The sequence below is a fragment of the Pinus tabuliformis genome, chromosome 9, assembly GCF_031772625.1.
Source record: "Pinus tabuliformis cultivar Carrire ecotype Pingquan chromosome 9, CPIR1, whole genome shotgun sequence".
Taxonomy (NCBI): Eukaryota; Viridiplantae; Streptophyta; class Pinopsida; order Pinales; family Pinaceae; genus Pinus; species Pinus tabuliformis.
Window position 1 is genome coordinate 1,098,346,889 of NC_142307.1, and position 18,732 is coordinate 1,098,365,620.

The window sequence follows — 18,732 nt, forward strand, 5'->3', positions numbered from 1 at the left end:
TCCCTAAGCACTGGTGTGAGAGACTTACATGGAAAAATTCCAACCCTAAACTCCGGTGTGATTTTGTCCATCAAATTTCATCCCTAAGCACTGGTGTGAGAGACGAGACTTATGGAAAACAACTTAAGAAGTGAAATTGTTTAGCGACATAAACATTCCCATCGTTGTTATGGACATAGATATGTTCGAACTAATTATAGTGAAATATTAACAGGCAAGGTTTTGCCAGATTGTTGACCCAAATTGCAGACAATGAGATGTAGAATTGTATATCATGTAAACGAGAAAAATACTGTACAAATTTATCACGGTTATAATCAGAATCTAATTAATAGGACTATGATTACAACAATGATGAAAAATTAAGATATCTGAATCAATGTGAGCTGCCATTGCTCTAACTTTTCCGATTTTCAATGCCACAACTTGGTACAGAACCCATTGGGTAAACTTTGCGGCCTCTTCTTAGAGACCATGTCCGAGAAAGTATCGACCAGCTGTTCAGCTAAGCTAGCTGGATCGTCTAGCAAATTCTCAATAAAAGCATAAACCATCCCCCTCTGCTCAGATGTTGCGCGCACGCTGAACCATGTGAGGAATTTCTTTCTGAACTCTTCCTCTATATGACCTCGACATTCCAACCAGCGAATCACTCCCACGCTATCTTCATATTTCTTTTCCAGACAATCGGGTGTGTCTGATGGAGATTCATGACAACCATTCAGTAGAGCCCCATCACAGCCGTGCAAATCACCATATGTACTTAGACTTCTTTTCCTTGAGACAACATTTTGTGACTCAACAGCAGGAACTTCTCTGATTGGCTGCACAGCCCAATTTTCTGAGTCACTACCATTAGAATGTGCGCGTCCATTCCTTAATATTCTAGTTTTTGGATCATCTGACTTGCATGTGTCCAGAGGAAAAACAGGATATGAACAATCCAAAGGTAAAACCGCCAGGTCATTTGCAGCTAATAGATTACACTTTCTCTTAATCGGCATTTTCTTTGAAATTGTCACCTTAGATTGATATTCTTGATCCTTTTTCGACAGTTTGATTGCGTGACTCTGAATATTTGATTTTGATGAATCCTTTTGAGATCTTCGACGAGCATGTGACATTTTCACTGTTCCCATTCCTGCCATGACACTTTCCTCATTTAAAGCAGAAATTGACTCCGCTTGTCCACCTGCGGGTTCTGCAACTTGAACCAAGTTACAGCCAATCTGATCATCTCTAGATACCTCCAACGGTGACGTTAAAACAATATTTACTTCGCCATCACTGGAGACAAATGGTTTATCTGAATCACAAGCCTCAGCTTTTTCAAAACAATTAAATGGGTTGATTGGCATGTTCTTCTCAGTGCAGTCAATTTTGGAAATTAAGTCACGTTCTTGAACCCAAGCTGCACGGAAAATCTTGCCAAGGTCTCTAACTTTAAAACTTGAGAAACCTTCATTAGGCTGGCTTTCAAGTTCACCCTTTGCACTCGGGGACCTGAAATCTTCCGTACCCGTGTTTCCAGGCTTCTTAAGGACTTGTTTGGTCGATGGTCTAATATTTCTGCGAAATACTTCCACACTTTCGGTGAAGCATTTAGCCTCACTGAGACCCAAGTCCCCTCTATTAGTATATGAAACAATCCTGAAGGCATACTCTGTGCAGGGGCGAAGATTTGAAATTCGAACTCTTGTTTGTGTTCGGGGAAGAACACAACTAATTTCCTTTGGATATTTCAAGTCTCTGCTTGTACGGTGCCACAGTTTGTAACCAATAACATCTTCGGCTGACTTTGGATCAATTTCTTTGAACAAAACTACAAGAGATGTTGATGAAATTCCTTCAAATTCTACTCTGCAAGCAGCGGGTAAGGAATCCTCTGCTGCAGGAACAAAAGAAATCACATTACATTCCGAATATTACATTTATTTTGACAATACAAAATGTCTTATTTTTTTGTTTTCGAACTAGGCTTGAATCTAAGCTAGGCCAGTTTCAATATTGGATAGAAGAACAGTTTATTTATTAATGGTAAAACTTGATCCAGTTTAAACGCTCTTTAAATAATTTAATTCCCAAAAATAACTCCATCCTCAATGCCTCCCATAAAAAAATTACACATTTGAAATCCCTTAATAAAATATTATTTATTTTACATCCCTTAAAAAAGCCTTTTCTACATAGGCCATACCAAAGCTTTCCTGTAAAATTACTCTTTTATAATGTGGCTGAAAAGAAAAAAAATACGCATGAAAAATTGCTAAATGATTTAACTCTGGGAAAATTTTCTTATAAACTGTGCATACAGACACTAAAAACGTAGTCTCACCTCTCAACGTCAAATCCTTTCCCGGCGAAGATACCAATGAAGCCAAAGATTCCATTTTCTCAATAGCCAGTGCACAAAGTTTTTGCACTTCGTTGCCAGAGGAAAGCCTACTGACAATGCCGCGAGCCATCGTTGAAGATACCCCATTTATAGGTCCCACTTCCTCTTCAAGTTTTCTTGCTGCCCTGAGCACAATGTCATGGGGTTCTTTGAACTGTTCAGTACCATTGAGAAGCCTCTGGGCCAGAGAGATACGATAACAAAGAATGTCCACCCTCCGTGCCTCCTTTGCAATGGTCAACTGTTTTTTCCAGCATCTGCAGAGAATGAAGCAACGAAATTAGATCACTGGAATGTTTAAGCTCGTGTCACAAATGAAGAGGATATGCACACAAATCAAGCTCGCGGAAGCCCTTGCAGCTATTTTAGACGAAAGGAAAATGTCAACCAAAAAAAACTTGCATCCAATTTTTGGTCATTATTTTATATAATGAATATAATAGTTAAGATTTATTTTAATTTTGGATTTATTAGGCGTTAAGATATGCAAATTTCATTTTTATAGTGAAACTTGAAAAAAAAATTGCACACAGACAAATTTATCTTTTTCTGACCTTGATAAATCCAGAGTTAAAATGAATCCACGCTGGTTTAATTATATTTTATTTTTATGTAATTTAAATATAGTTAAATAATCATTGTAAAATAGATCTTAACTTATGGTTGCTACTTATATCTTATATATTTTAATGTAATATGTATATTATGATTTTCTTTTATCTAAAAAGTTATTGGTAATTTTATTAATAAAAGTAAAATTACAATGTAACAAATTGAATTTTATTATTTTTAACTTTTTACAAACACAACATCTACTCTACACTGGGCTCTATTATTTTTAACCTATATGTAAATGTTTATCAATCTTTTACATTAACCAAAGTCTTCCAGTAGAAATCAAATAAGAAAAATTTTTGGCCAACGTGTTTCGAATCAACAAGTGTGGTTCATCATCAGGGCCAGATGAACCACACTTGTTGGTTCTAAATGCGTCGACCAAAAATTTCTCTTATGTAATTTCTACAGAAAAACTTTGCTTAATACATTATGCATCACAAAAACTTGAAAAAAAAATCTTTTACATCTTATAAATTTGACATTATATTACACCTACACATTACCTTTATACTGAAAGGTAGAGCATCTCTCGGCATCTCTCGGCACAATGACACTATTCTCTTGGAAGCTTTGGCTAACATTAAAGAATCTCCGATAATAAGGTTGATCGGGTTAAAATTGGGCTCACGATAAAATTATATCCTACCGATCCTATTACCCAATAAAAAAATTATGTGAATGCCAAACAATTTTTAATTCCTATTACCAATAAAAATTTATATGAATGCCAAACAATTTTTATGTTAAACCGGCAAAGCTCAAGTCTAAAATGTATCTCCATGCTAATAATCCATGCTTATTAGGCACCCATGTTTTCCACTGATTTGCGAGGACTGCACTTTTCAATCACAGCATAGCCACTAATAATTTTGTGCTCTCCAAATCACCCTCCTAAAAGGATCAAACAAATCCTTCTCAGAGGGGGAGGGTGAGCTGTAAACGTCCATTCCACATTCCCATGCCCTCAGAGAGGGATGCCAATAAATGAAACGCACGAGCAACACCATTGAGCTTGAAGCTATAGCATTCTCAGTTCTCAGTGGAATAAAACATGTGCAATAGTGCTTATCATAGCTTTACATGTCCTAATTAGAATCTTTGATTCAGGATGTGAGAAATTGTGGCCTGTTATCTAGGTCACTTCTATGCATAGCCTGTAACGCGGCCTCTTTTTCAAGGATAGAGGGAAGTCTCAGCAATGAATGATAATATAAGGAAAAAAGAACATCAGATGTCAAATTTTCTTCCATTTTATTTAATTAGTGTTACATAGATGAATGGAAGATGAATGGAGGAAGAGTCGAACATCTCTCCCGTCACTATGCTGTAAGAGCATCCCATTTCTCTCAGCGCAACAAGGTACGAGTTAGTACCAACTATCATGCTGTCTGGCTATATTGTTTGCAACAAAATGGGTGCCACATTTGAGCTAAATGAAAATCTCACTGTTGAATAAACCAGCTTCGTGACCTGACTACAATAGAATGCATGAACGAAAGCCTTGTGTAAACTGCAGCCCATGAGAATCTTAAAGAAAACTATTTCATAAGATCTGATATGATGCTAACTTCAGTCACTGTAGTATATCAAATTGCTTGCTAATCAGAAAATACTATAAAGTTTGGCCATGTATACCCTACAATATCGTTGGCCTTGGTATATGCACAGAATATATCAGCGGGATATGCAAATAGATAACTATGGTGAATATTGAAGATAAGGAATAAGAAAACCAATTACCCCATAAGCCCACTGACTCTGCCACAAGATGGACAACAATAGCTTCCATCTAGCTGCATATGCTGTGCAACCTTAGCTATGCCTGAATTTTCATGCTGAAGGGCACATTCAAGATGACAAGATAAGCCACATGAAACACCGTCACTGGGTGACTCTGAGGAGCAAACCAACCAAACACTAGGATCTTTGTTGTCATCAAACTTGTGGCAAATGCAGCAGGAGCACCGTTTGCAAAATCTATCTTCCAAACTTAAAACAGCTCTACAAGCATAGTTTTTGCAAACACGAGTCACATTAGTATCTGCCTCGTTAGCACACAGGGATAGTGCTGTAGCTTCTGGGTGTCGCGATGGATGTTCCCTCTTTCTCTGCCTCCGAAAGGGACCTGGCGCATTTGCTGGAGTCGAGCTCACCAAAGAGATTCGTGCGGTCTCTTGTGGTCTTGATTTCTTCAATGCTACAATTTTCAGAAGATGTTCTATCATCTTCCACTTTGGCAAGCCGGTATACTTCCTCTCTTTTCCCATCTCCGCACAGAGGATATGCAAAAGCTCTTTCCGTGTCCAGGACTGAAGTATTTCGGGGCCACCTTCCGAACCCCTAGCAATCTCATACACTAACTCATGTTTTTCTGGCATACTCAGACCATCAGGTCTTGAAGCCTCCAAAATAGAACCTGCAAGAAGAAAAATAGGAAACAAATGAACATAGAAGTATTGAAAAAGCCTACAATGCAGCAAATACAAAATATTTACAAATGCTAGTCAATTCCATCTTGCATGTGACTGCTTATTCCATGGCATCAATGAAAAAGAAACTTATCTGTTTTTATTCAAGAATATGGATAAACAGATCATGTTACTGCATGAGCTCAATAATATGGATGAACAGATTTTCTTACCACTTACAACGTTTTCAATCCCGGAAAAGGACGGTTCAAACTATGGGAAAATAAAGTGTGCCATGAACTATTTTCAAAAGATAGAGATCTGTTAGAAAGTTCAAAAGTATGATTCTGAAGGATTTTCACTTGAAACTACAAGTTCTTATCCAAGCCACCAAGAAAGCCAAAATATACCAAAAAAAAGCTTCAAATCCTCACAAGAATATGCCTTTCCTACAATCACATCGGGACATATTCATCTTCAGAAAAATATTCTTCAAGGAGTACAGTTTTAATAAAAGCATTTGGAATCCAGATTCCGGCAAGTAACTTGTAACTGACTAGTTATTGTAATATTTACAAAGAGAGCTCTTTCTCTGGCATCTGAAATCGAGAAAATAAATATACTCGCGACAGATCAATGCAATTTACAAGGTCTAATCCCATTAGGGAGTCTCATTATGTGTTGCATCAAAGTTGTGAGCATTGCATTTAGGGAGTCTCATTATGCGTTGCATCAAAGTTGTGAGCATTGCATTTAGGGAGTCTCATTATGTGTTGCATCAAATTTGTGAGCATTGCATTTCAATGACCAGGGAATGATAGTTATCAGCACTGCATTTCAATGACCAGGGAATGATAGTTATCAGCATTGCATTTCAATGACCAGCGAATGCTTATTCACATTAAACAAGGGCTAGGGCTTAGATGCTGAACTAGAACATGCAAACATAACTGCTATAAAAACGGTCAACGTTCAGGATTATGGGGTGTCCACTGTCTATGAGTTTCCTCCAGATCGAGAACTAGCTGGTACCAATATATTCATCGTGAGATAAAACCAAATTAAAATGGGTGGCAAGTGAAATTCTCTAGAAATAGAACTGAAGAATATAAATCAAACCCAATAACCTCAAAATAGATATGCAAGATATCACTATCCAAGTATTAAGCGCCTTAACAAAGAATTACCTGAAATTTAAAGTAAATTTGTATATTAACATGTAATAGTTAAAATGTACAAGCATATAAGAGAATCCCTGATTCAAGCATTGCATTAAATTCGAAACATAATTCCCATGCATTGCTGTTATTATCAAGTGGGCATACAGACACCTAATGTCAAATTTTGAAAAGATTTACGGTCTTATTAACAACAGATTTTCAGATTCATTACTGCTATCCTGCTTCACATGATCCATACCTTGCACGGTACCTTTAGTTTTTTCTCCATAGGCTGCTCCCTTCCTGCCAGTAAGAGGAGAGCATCAAACTGGCCAACAGCGCCACTGCTGGGCATTCTGCAACAACTGCTCTGAGGGTAATATCTCCCAAGTAGGCCCGCAAATTTGGAACCAATCCACAGGATACTTTTTCTACTCCTTCTGAAAGCCGTTAAAAATACTCCCTATCAATCTGAAAAAGTTTGTCTTGAATTTAGTGTGCACAATCTTGTTGATTATGTATTTGTCTTGAATGTTTCTGCTCCTCCTGAAATCTGTTAAAGAATACTACTTATCTTATCAATATGAGGAAGCTTGTCTTGAATTTAGTGTGCATGATCTTGTTAATTATCTATTTCTCTTGAATTTAGGATACATGATCTGGTTGATTATTTATTTTTGTCGGTTGCATCCCTTCGGTGAACATGAAACGGACTGGAGTTTGGGAGCTTGAGAGACATTTGAATGGCATGTGGTTAGTATCATAGTTTTAAAAACCGGAACCGACCATCGAACCAGTCGTCTATCTAACCATGATTCCAACCAGAGCCAGATCAAACTGGATGGAACCAGATTCAATAAACCAGAATTGGAAAAATACATAAATAATTAATTTTTAATGAAAAAACTTATTTTTAAGATTACAACCATGATTCCAAATCATTAGAGACAAAATATTTAAGTCTTTTCATCTATATACAATGTAAAGGTGCATATAATAAAATGGCACCGAGTGCAATACATATCAATGATATCATCGACAAAATACATAACCAATGAGACTCTAAATGGCCTCTACAGTCCAAAAACAATGCTGCAATGAGCCTTTAAATGGCCTCTAGAGTCCAAAAACAATGCTACAATGAGGCTCTAAATGGCCTCTAGAGTCCAAAATCAATGCTACTACTCAAGCTACTAGGCCACTACAAATCACTGATCAACATGATCACTTATCGAACTCATCACCACTACTATACATGGGATCATCACCAATAGCTACATAAACATCATCTAGATCAGAGTTTGCGGACTCCTCAAACTCCTCTCCAGCCTCAATAGCAGTACTAGTAGTAGCATGAGCAACAACTAAGCCTAGCAAAACTAGAAGCACGATTTTGCCAAGTTGCACGACTACTGCTTCCCTCCCAAGTCACCATGTGCCATGCTTGGTCTTGGTGGTTCACTTCCTTCAGCTCCTGATTCAACTACAAAATTTGCATCGGGCTCAACACCCCCCAACTCCACTAGACAACTCCAAACCAGCTCCAAGAAGACAAAGAACCTCCAGACTTCTTGTTGTTTCTCCAAAACTCAATATTGTTGCAGAATTGTCCAAGTTCTCATATGCTCACTAACACTAGAAGTCAAATGTGTGAGGCAAATAAGAGCTTAGGCATCCTTTTATAAGCTTAGGGAGCCAGATTTAGGAGGGACAATGCCATGGTTTACCAAAAACTACCTCCAAAAACCACATGCATGTCCCATTAACATGCCCAACCATGTGGCTTCCAAACTGGCCAGTTTTTTACAATATCGGTCAGTCAGGACCATTTAACCGATTTGGTACCAAAACTGGCAGGTTTGGTACTCAATCGGTCCTGACCAGCCAACAAATTGGATTTATTGGACCGGTTTGATATCTCAAAGAGCTAACCGGCTAGTTTGACCAATTTTTGGTGTGACCGGACTAGTTTTTAATACTATGATTAGCATTTGGAATCTAAACAATAATTTCTTCATGTTTTGATTTAGGGACTCTGCCAGTTGCATGTCCATCATTCAGCAGGGTCCATGGATCTATAACAATACTCTTGCAGTATTTCCTTGGTGGGGTGAAGACTTCTCTCCCCAGGCTTCTTCAAATATTCACAATTTCGTTGCCTTATGTTTTGAGGTTAGAGCCTTGCTTGCAATTTTGGCATCTACGTTGAATTTTTTCATTAGGTTTGCGAGCCTTTTAGCATTGCTATGACTTTGCATTGAATATTGAAGCCGTACAACTTCTTAATCTATTGCTCACCATTTCCAATGAGGCACCCATTTTTAAGTTTGAAGTTGTATTGTTGCATTGCATATCGTTGCATGTGCTTTTGAGCTTTTGAGTCTAATATTCACTTTACTCACTACTCATGCATTCTCTTCAGCCACTTAACCTTTGCATATAATAAATGCAGCCTAGGACTCTGTATTCTGGGAGGAAACACCCCAATGAGTGTACATATCTTGCACATTCTTCCTATGTTTTGCTGGAAACTACTTTGCTTGCCCCACAACATTCATTTCCTCCATTGCATTTTAACATTCTTTTATTTTTTTCAAGCTTTAATAGCATTGAAGACGCAAAAAATCAAATATAATAAAATTGAGTGTCCATATCTTGCACATTCTTCCTACGTTTTGCATATGTTCTATTTGCTTGGAACCACTTGCTTGCCCCACAATACTCATTCCACCCTCATTTCCTCCATTGCATTTTAACATTCTTTTATTCTTTTTCAGGTGTCCATATCTTGCACATTCTTCCTACGTTTTGCGTATGTTCTATTTGCTTGGAACCACTTGCTTGCCCCACAACACTCATTTCCACCCTCATTTCCTCCATTGCATTTTAACATTCTTTTATTCTTTTTCAGGCTAAAATACACAACAACAAACAAACTAAAAATAATATCATAAAAATAGAGGAGGAAAAGAATACAAACCTTTGTTTTATTGCCAGTTGTCCTGAGTTGTTCTCAATATCATAAGTATCTCTACTCATTACTCGTGCCATTGTGCAAGGTCTCCATTGACTTCTCACTAAAAGGTCATCTCTTATCGACTATGACACATTGCTCTAAGAGCTTGACCTAGATTCAATAGCACCTTGGGCCTATTTTCATCATTGGTAGATTACCTTGTACTCAGCAGATGAAATTCCACTTGGGCCTATTTTACACTTGCTAGAATGCACTAGATATCTTGATGACCATTATCACTTGAGTAAATTGTCTCACATTTGTTAATAATATACATCAATAACAGCTCTGCAGAATCCATCTTTCCGTGACTAGGGAAACCCTAGCCGCCCTCTAACCCTATTGCGCCTAGATTATGTGATTAGACAACATCGTCGTCATCCTGTTCGCCCTGTTGGTGCAGTGCTCTGTGAAGTAGCTTCTTACTCATGGATTGACTCGCGTCGGCCTTGATTGCTGTGAGGGTTTCGAGGGAGTTTTGTTTTGTCGCATTGAAGCGTGATCTACAAGTCACTCTTCCTCGATGTTTCTAATCAACTCTGGGTGACAACATAGATGTGTCAAATGTAGTTTGAACGCAGGTTTGCTTGCTATTTCTAGTGTTGATTTATGTTGCCATAATATGGTCTGGTGGTGCTTTTCCAGCTCCTAAACGGTTGAGAATATTTCTTGTTCAATGGATCAAACAAAGTAACTTTGTGAAAAAGACAGTCAATTCCTTTTGATCCAGCGTTTTCCTCCTCTGCAAAAAAGAATGTGACTTCATTAAATGAAAGAGGGTTGATTAGTAAGCTTACTGGCCTTTGGCCTAGCTATGGTTGTGTTGACGAATGGTTTACTGCTAACTGGGTAAATCATGAACCCATTGATATTTACTATTGTGGAAATGGGTATTATGTTTTTCTTTTTGAAAACCAGGAGGATAGAGATCAGATCTACAGGTTGGGCCTTAGATCATGGGTACCAGAGGAATGTTTCTCACCCACTCGTGTTTGGATATCAATCCTACTAAGGAAATTTCTTCAGCACCAGTGTGGATCAGATTGCCATAGATCCCCCTTCTTTGTTGGGGTGAAGATATTTTCAAGGCTATAAGAGATAGAATGGGCCAATTTATTTCTAGTTTTATGGAAAATGCTAATAACTTCTCTTGTGCTAGAATTTGTGTTAAAATGAATTTTTCGAAAGGTCTTCCTAAAGCGATTCAGCTAAATTTGGATGGATGATCCCACCCTTCAGACCCTGGATTATGAGTAGGTTCCCTTTAAGTGTAATTTTTGTCATGAATATGGACACTTTGCAAAACGTTGTCCTAAGGTTTCAGCTTCTCAACCTTCCTTAGATCCTCCACCATCTCCTTAGAGTAATGATGAAAAAAGAGCATTCAAGCCAGTTTCAAGAAAACACAAGAAGCATTAGTGAAAATGCAAGCTAGTAAGCCAAATTCTCACTGGCAACCTTCCTCCAGTAACAGATATGAAGTCCTGTATTCCCTATAGGCAGAAGTTATGGATGATGAGGTTCATGTTGATCAGCCAATGCCAGAGGGAAAGGAGGCCCAAGTTCATTAGTCAATCACATTTCAAGAGTCTCCAAATAACAAAAAAAGTCATGCTTTTAGAGGAAGTCTTCCTCTGAATAAATCCCTCCTGCAGAGGAGAAAGAGGATAAAGATGGAATACAGAATGTGGATCTTTTTTAGAGAACCTGGCAAATAAAGGATCTTTTTTAGGTAACGTATGCCCCAAAGTCACGTTTTGAATTGGTAAAACTTGGCAAAGTAAAAGAACAAAGAGTTTTAATCGGATCAAGATAAATTGAAAACAATTAGATAAATATAAAAAATTATAAAAGATTATATCCAAAATTCCGTAGTATCTGACATGAGTTAAAAAAGGATTCAAGTTTTCAACCAATAATTAGAACAAACTCCATATAAAAATTAATAAATACTGAATATTATAAATATTTAAAAAGCAGTTTCTCCCGTCTTGAGCACAAACCAATAACTGGAACTATCTGCTTATAAAAAGTTAACTCAATTAGTAAATACTATACTTAACAAAGCCTAACTTGGGCCGTTGGACATTCAAGGTTTGTCAAGTCCTCAATGCAAGAGGAGGTAACTTTGCTCTCTGTAGCTGTGTTTGTCACTTGCAGCCAACCGGCAAATGGTAGATTGTTTGCTGAAACAATCACTGAAATCGCACTGAAGGGGGTTTCAAAGGCATCCTAGGGACCCAGACGAGTCAAACTCAGTCAACGGCGAGTTTGACTCAAGCGATTCGGAAAAATTCTTCTACTAGCCACTCCAATCAGAACTCGTGATCTGGAAAGTTAAATCATGACTTATGGTATGCGCAGAAGAATTTTCCCCGTCTGTCATAGGAATCAATGACAAATGCTTACATTCCCTTTCATATCTGTGATATTATTTGGCTTGAAGGATGATTTGTTTGGGTAATTCACTATGGTTCCTTGAGAGTTTTATTGTGATATACGTCATAAATCTTAAAAAGATTATCTTATCCTATCTCGAAATCTTTGTCTCCATAGCAACTGTTATCTCCTGGCTGCAGGTATATGTCTCACTGGAGATCCACCAGAATTTGAATTATTGATCAAAATAGCCACATGCCCTGAATAAAAAGACAATTTGATATCTGGGATGATGAATTCCACGCTAGAGTATACCTTTTGTTCTTTATTATTATTATGTCATTAACTCGTTGAAGAGCAGAACTAATTGCAAAGTAATACCTGGTCCGCTCGTTGATTAAGTTGTACATTCAGTTTAAAGTCTTGCGGTCCGGAAGAAGAGGTTCTTCCTCAATATCCTATTTTGTGGCCTTTTTTCTATTTCTCGTGAAACATAGTGGTCTTCCGTGATAGCCTTGCTCTCCTATCTTACAGTCTTTGATAGCTTGTGTTTGTTTGGGAGGTGTTACAAGCTTTAAAGACCAGTCACTATGTTGGGATTTCTTTCGCATTGAGATCTTTATCAATACACCTCTTTCTTTTCAGTTTTTTCCATTTGTGTTATTCGTCCTTCACTTGGCTACACAATGCCTTTCAGATTACCAGACCTTAGTTATGTCCATCTCTCTTTTCCTCGCTTCATGAAGATATAAAACAAACATAAAATATCTGAAGAAAATTTGAAATCATATATGAATGGACTTTATTAAGTTTGTCAAGTCATGGCCAAGTCCAAATTATGTGACTTTGTATGAAAGCCTTGCCATTCTAATGTTTTTACCTAGAACATTACAATATTAATGTACAATTTATCAAATTCAATATTAGTCAATAAGTTTCCAAAAACAACCAAGAACTCAATGGGTCTCCATTAAGATATGAAAAATAATCCAAAAGTCCATATATACAAATTAGGTGATCAGGCATAAAGGAGAGGAATCAAGCATATGGTTGCAATAAGTTTGACTACGGAATGTTACCCATCAACTTCATGCTCCTGCACCAAATTTGATACGAGAGAGACATTTAGACTAGCTTGTATGTTACACATGGGAGTCCAAGGGTACGCAATAATTGACTAGTATGTTGGAAACCCTTGGATGTTAGCAAGCATGCTCATCCTCAAACTCCCAAGTAATAGTCACAACTCGCAAATAACTTGGTCAATGCCCAATACTCTGTTCGGAGTAGGGCTCATTAATTGTTGGTTGCATCCATTGTGGGCATAATATGGCAATGTCCCATAAAAAGAATCATTATATTCCGTTTCCACGAAGTTACCCAAAATTTTCACTTCCCACAAGGATGTTAGTTTTTGAACTTGGTAATTAATTGTTTTAGCAAATTTATCACAGATCTACTGAGAAAAACTACAATTGGGTTCTTAACATAAGCAGAAATTTATATTCAGCAGAAGCACATTAAATCAACCAATCTTGTACAAGCACACAGAAAATTCTGCCCAATCAACAGTTTTTCATTTTATTAATCAGAACCTACTTAGGCTTCTTTATTGGGAAAATTGTCCAAACTAAGGAAAATACATACAACATTCTGGTTCCGATCCAGCTGATCAAACCCCAGATTTGGCTGATCTGGATTCTTGCTGCCCCGTTGCACTATCATCAGACCCAGCACACTTGAGTAGAAGCCCTTCTCCACCCGCCACTAAGATGTCTCTCATGCTTTGTGGCCCTATGTGTTGTGTCTTCTCTCTTGGCTTGCCCTTCTTTTATAAGCTTAAATTATGACGAAATGCACAACTCTAATTTTAAAGTGATTCACGGTTGAGATTAAATCTCGCTTCTAATTTTAAAGTGATTCAGGGCTGAGATTAAATCTCACCTCAATTAAGTTCAATAATTAAAATTTATCTAATTCAATAATGCAAATAACCTTTACATTAAATTACATTAAACTCACTTTTTTCTTATAAAAAAAATTACTTTAATGATTAAAGTAATCTGCTAAAATTCAATGGCTATAAGATGATTTCTTGCAAAACCAAACACTTAAATTTATGCAAAAATACCTACTCAAATTACTTAAATATATTCAAAATTACCTACTCAAGTTACAAACATCAACGTAGGAGATACAAACAAATCCCAAAGAAGTTACCAAAATATCCATTTTCCCATAGGAAATAGAAACACAAAGTCTTACCTCAAACATTGGCGAAAGTAGACGTATAATATATTTTCCATGTAATCGCTTGTATGGTTCATACTAAAAGCTTCTAAAGTCATCATAATGAAAGAATATGATATATAATCAGACATCATAAATAAAATTAATTTACTTCATTTACCATTAAACTTTTATTAGAAATAATACAAATCAAATTAATATCCAGACTTCCCCTAAGACTCTGAGAATGGCTCTTATCGAAAGAAAAACAACCTCAATATCAAGAAGATGTCCTTGAATGCAATGATGATGTTGTCACCTCAAGTGAGTTATTACAATAATTAATTAAGGGGGTGACTACTTAATGGGGTTAATGGGTTAATGTTTTTAGAAGAAAGAATTTCATTACGTTATTTTATTTTAAATAGTAAATTTTTGTATATTAATATAATTGTATATGTAAGCTCTAAGGGTTAGCTTAATTGATCGAGTTCCCATTATTAAAATTACTTTGCTAATGGGAGGTCACGGGGTCAATTTTTCTTGACACTCTTGGGATTAGGTTCTGCAAATGAGCCAGCGGAAAATGATCCCTTCAAAAAAATCTGCCACCAATATAAGACGTATATGAACTATACATTAAAAAGACAAATCAATTATATATATGAAAATAATAAAAAGGAAAAATATTATATATATCCATAGGCCTTCTTGGTAAGATCAGTAATAGTGTGATATTAAGACAGCGTACAAAAATTGTAATCAAGTTGACCTATTGTGTCAATAGCCAGGATATCATGATTCATGACCTACCAAAGACCTCTTTACGTGGAAGACCATAACCACCATGAACCAATAGAATGGAATTGATGACTTACTAAATACCTCCACCATGAACCAATAGAATGGAATTGATGACTTACTAAAGACCTATTTATGTGTTGGTTGGCACTCTCCATGAATATAGTGGCCATGAATCTTCGATGCATGTGAACCACACATGCACCACACTAAAAAAAAATCAATTGTATGTGTGAAAAAAATAAAAAATAAAAATATTGTATATATCCATGTATTTTCTTGGTAGGATCAGTACTAGTGTGATATTAAGACAGCGTACAAAAATTGCAATCAAGTTGAATCATTGTGTCAATAGCCAGGATATCATGACCTACCAAAGACCTCTTTATGTGAAAGACCATAACCACCATGGACAATTGGATGGAAAATGAATAGTCCATCCTTTTGATCAATATTCAACAAGTTATATGCTTTCAAAGAATACGTCACCAAAGTAAACCTTTATTTCGACATATTACAATTACCCTACATATATTCCTTTATTTAGAAATTAAACTTTTCTTTATTAATTACATAAATCACACGTCACTTCTAAATAGTTTTGACTTTTTATCTCGGTATGCGACATGGAACACCAAGAGATCCCTTCATGATGGACAACACCACCAATAAACATCCAAACACAATTTTAGAGAAAGCTAAAAATCCCTCAATGCCCTTTCAAGGATCTAAAAACAATTGAAATACTTGTTTAGGTTTTGTGAGCAATTTCAAAAACGTAAAAAGGCCTTATTGAAAATTAGCATGCATTGTATAAATTGCATATTTTATCCCTTTACCTACATATGTATGTATGTTATGGCCACCTCCCGTTTCATGTTGGTTGGCACTCACCGCAACTTTGCGGCCCCTAGGACCCCTCCTTGTTTGGTTTCCATTGTCCTTTTAGTCGAAGTCTTAAGCCTTTCTCTTTTATGCCATTGCTCCTGCTTCACAATCATGTATATTTTCTTGCTCTATTCCCCATCCCACCATGTGCTGAGGCTCTACAAACTGAGGCACTGGCAATGTCAAGGCCCGATATAGAGCCTTCACGACAACAAGGAGATTTCATGCCAACGCTCCTAGCCCTATCCAGAGGGGCTTAGATTGTGCCACCACTGCAGCCATGGCAAACCGCAATGATTTCATAAGCGTTGAGATTCTTGCCTCAACTATTGAATGGCTCCCTGATCCGAGAGTCTAGACACACCCGCAGTAGGCAAAATCAATACCTCTGTACAATAGAGCTTTACTGGCAGATGAAAGCCCGCTTGCGCCAAGTGCCAGCAGACATCCATGAAGCCCGCAAGGAGATCTATATGTCGCTCAAGACATCATGGTAGAGAATCAAGACATGGATATGGAGCACTGTGACTTGGCCATGCGATTGGGACATCTCAAAGCCATCCTCCTTAGAGGAAAATGACCTGCCTCACCATGAACACTTGCAGCTCCGATTGACGTCTCCACATCAACATAACTTTTCTGATGTGGGAGCGTCGGAGCACCCTTAATCCAAATTTAAATTCAAAGCTGTGAAAGAGGAAACACGGACAATCATTGCAAATCGGGGCAAATTCTATTTAAACAGAGCTAAATTGATGGAATTGATAAGTCTCTAGAAGGCTCGATTAAATGTAATTATCTGCCATGTATGCGAATAGAGAGATTTAGGGGTATGATTGAGCGATTTGTGGGAGGAAATTGTGGATCCTAGATGATCCGTGCCTTAATAATTTCCTATATAAGAGAGTCTGTGTTATGTGAAAGATATAGATAGGTATACAATGTAGCCACAAGGCAATTTGTGATTTGGGCCGTGAGGCCTTAGCCTATAATCGAATTCTGTATATAATTAAAATATGCGTGTTATCCGAATTTTGTGTGTCTATGTATTGTTTACATATACGTTCTTTACTGTAAATTGATTAATATGCGTGTGCGAGTGTAAGGGACGAAGTTCTTATGAACTTCACCTTAAACAAGTATGGCAGAGATAAATTTGTGTTGTAACGCAATTCCACCGATAAGCGAACGAGAGATCCGTTGGATCTGAGAACAGATCAACGGAGGAGAGTTTCAATCGCAACTGGAGTCGATTGAACAACACAGCGGAAACCGTCGGATCGGCCAGATCTACGGATAATAATGGCAGAAGAGGAATGGCAGAGATAAACACCACGTGTTAACTGAAGGATGGAGCAGTATTCCCAAGTGGGAAGTGGTATCTCGCGCGACCTAAAGGTGGGAATCGTTATTTCTATAATTCATGCAATTAACCTTAGCGGTCGACACATAGCACGAGAAAACTACTTTTCTCGCGTGCTCGCGTCTTGATAACGATCATACAAAAATATGCGCGAGATTGCGTGATAGCCGTTGGATCACACAGGATTGATCGACGGTGGAGATCAGCCAAGCTCGTTGGCGAGCAAGTGACGCGATAGCCATTCGATTAGACGGGTCAGATCTGACGATGATCGCATCGGAAGATACACGTGAGTTAAAATTAGAAATGGACGCGATAAGGTTTTATACAACAAGATTAAAACCTCGTTGAGTTTCGGCCATCAAGACCGTTCGATGGTTGATTGATCGGACGATAATCGCACGTGAACATGTGCGTGGGTTAACGGACCTGAGCGGACTCGATATGTTATCAAAGAGGGTTAAATTTTATTTGGGTTCCAGTCATAAACGTCAAAGAAATCGTGTTCATTCCAGATGTGATAAATAAAATAATAAAATGTTGTGGGCCCATAACCCACAGGTCTGCGAATTGTGTAAAGATGCAATTTTGTTGTCATCATTTGGGATCAGAGCAGGGAAAGGTTTCCTGCGAGAAAGAGTTTGCGTGCAAAAGGAGGTACAGTTATGTTGAAGATTGGTGAGTTTGTGGTCTTTATATTGTCGTACAAGTAGCGGCAGAAGAAGTTGAGAAGATTGCAGCAGCTTAGAGCCAGGAGTGCTCAAATGGTTCCAAAGAAGAGAGAACCAGAGAGATGTCGAAAGACTAAGCTCAAAGGAGAGAAGCTTGGTGAGGTATCGTGTAGCAAGGAGGACTTGTTACTGTTGAGGTATTGTTGTAGCTCACGGAAAGATTGTAAAGGCAATTCCACAGAGGATGTGGATAGAATTGCTAAGGGATGAAGGAAGCATATGACCGGGAGGTCATAAATTTTTGTACCTTGGGAGTCTGATGCAAGAGCATCGGAGAACTCTTAATCCAAATTTAAATTCAAAGTTGTGAAAGAGGAAACGTGGACAATCATTGCAAACCGGGGCAAATTCTATTTAAACAAAGCTAAATTGATGGAATTGATAAGTCTCTAGAAAGCTTGATTAAATATAATTATCTGCCATGTATGCGAATAGAGAGATTTAGGGGTATGATTGAGCGATTTGTGGGAGGAAATCGTGGATCCTAGATGATCCACGCCTTTGTAATTTCCTATATAAGAGAGTTTGTGTTATGTGAAAGATATAGATAGGTATCAATGTAGCCGCAAGGCATTTTGTGATTTGAACCGTGAGGCCTTAGCCTATAATCGAGTTCTGTATATAATTTAAATATGTGTGTTATCTGAATTTTGTGTTTGTGTATTGTTTACGTATACGTTCTTTACTGTAAATTGATTAATATGCGTGTGCGAGTGTAAGGGATGAAGTTCCTATGAAGTATGG

At 37.5% G+C, this 18,732-nt stretch overlaps 1 protein-coding gene across 1 annotated transcript in view; it reads right to left on the reverse strand.

Annotated features, from left to right (window-relative positions):
- Nucleotides 1-243: 243 nt before the first annotated feature.
- LOC149152503 (VIN3-like protein 2) overlaps nucleotides 244-18,732 on the reverse strand; it is a 36,994-nt gene continuing 18,505 nt past the window's right edge. The window contains exons 2-4 of the mRNA XM_089438139.1: nucleotides 4,754-5,429; nucleotides 2,336-2,652; nucleotides 244-1,888 (exon numbers count right to left, since the gene is read on the reverse strand). Of these exons, the coding sequence (XP_089294265.1) occupies nucleotides 414-1,888; nucleotides 2,336-2,652; nucleotides 4,754-5,429 (2,468 nt within the window). The 3' untranslated portion in view covers nucleotides 244-413. The remainder of the gene's footprint in view (nucleotides 1,889-2,335; nucleotides 2,653-4,753; nucleotides 5,430-18,732) is intronic.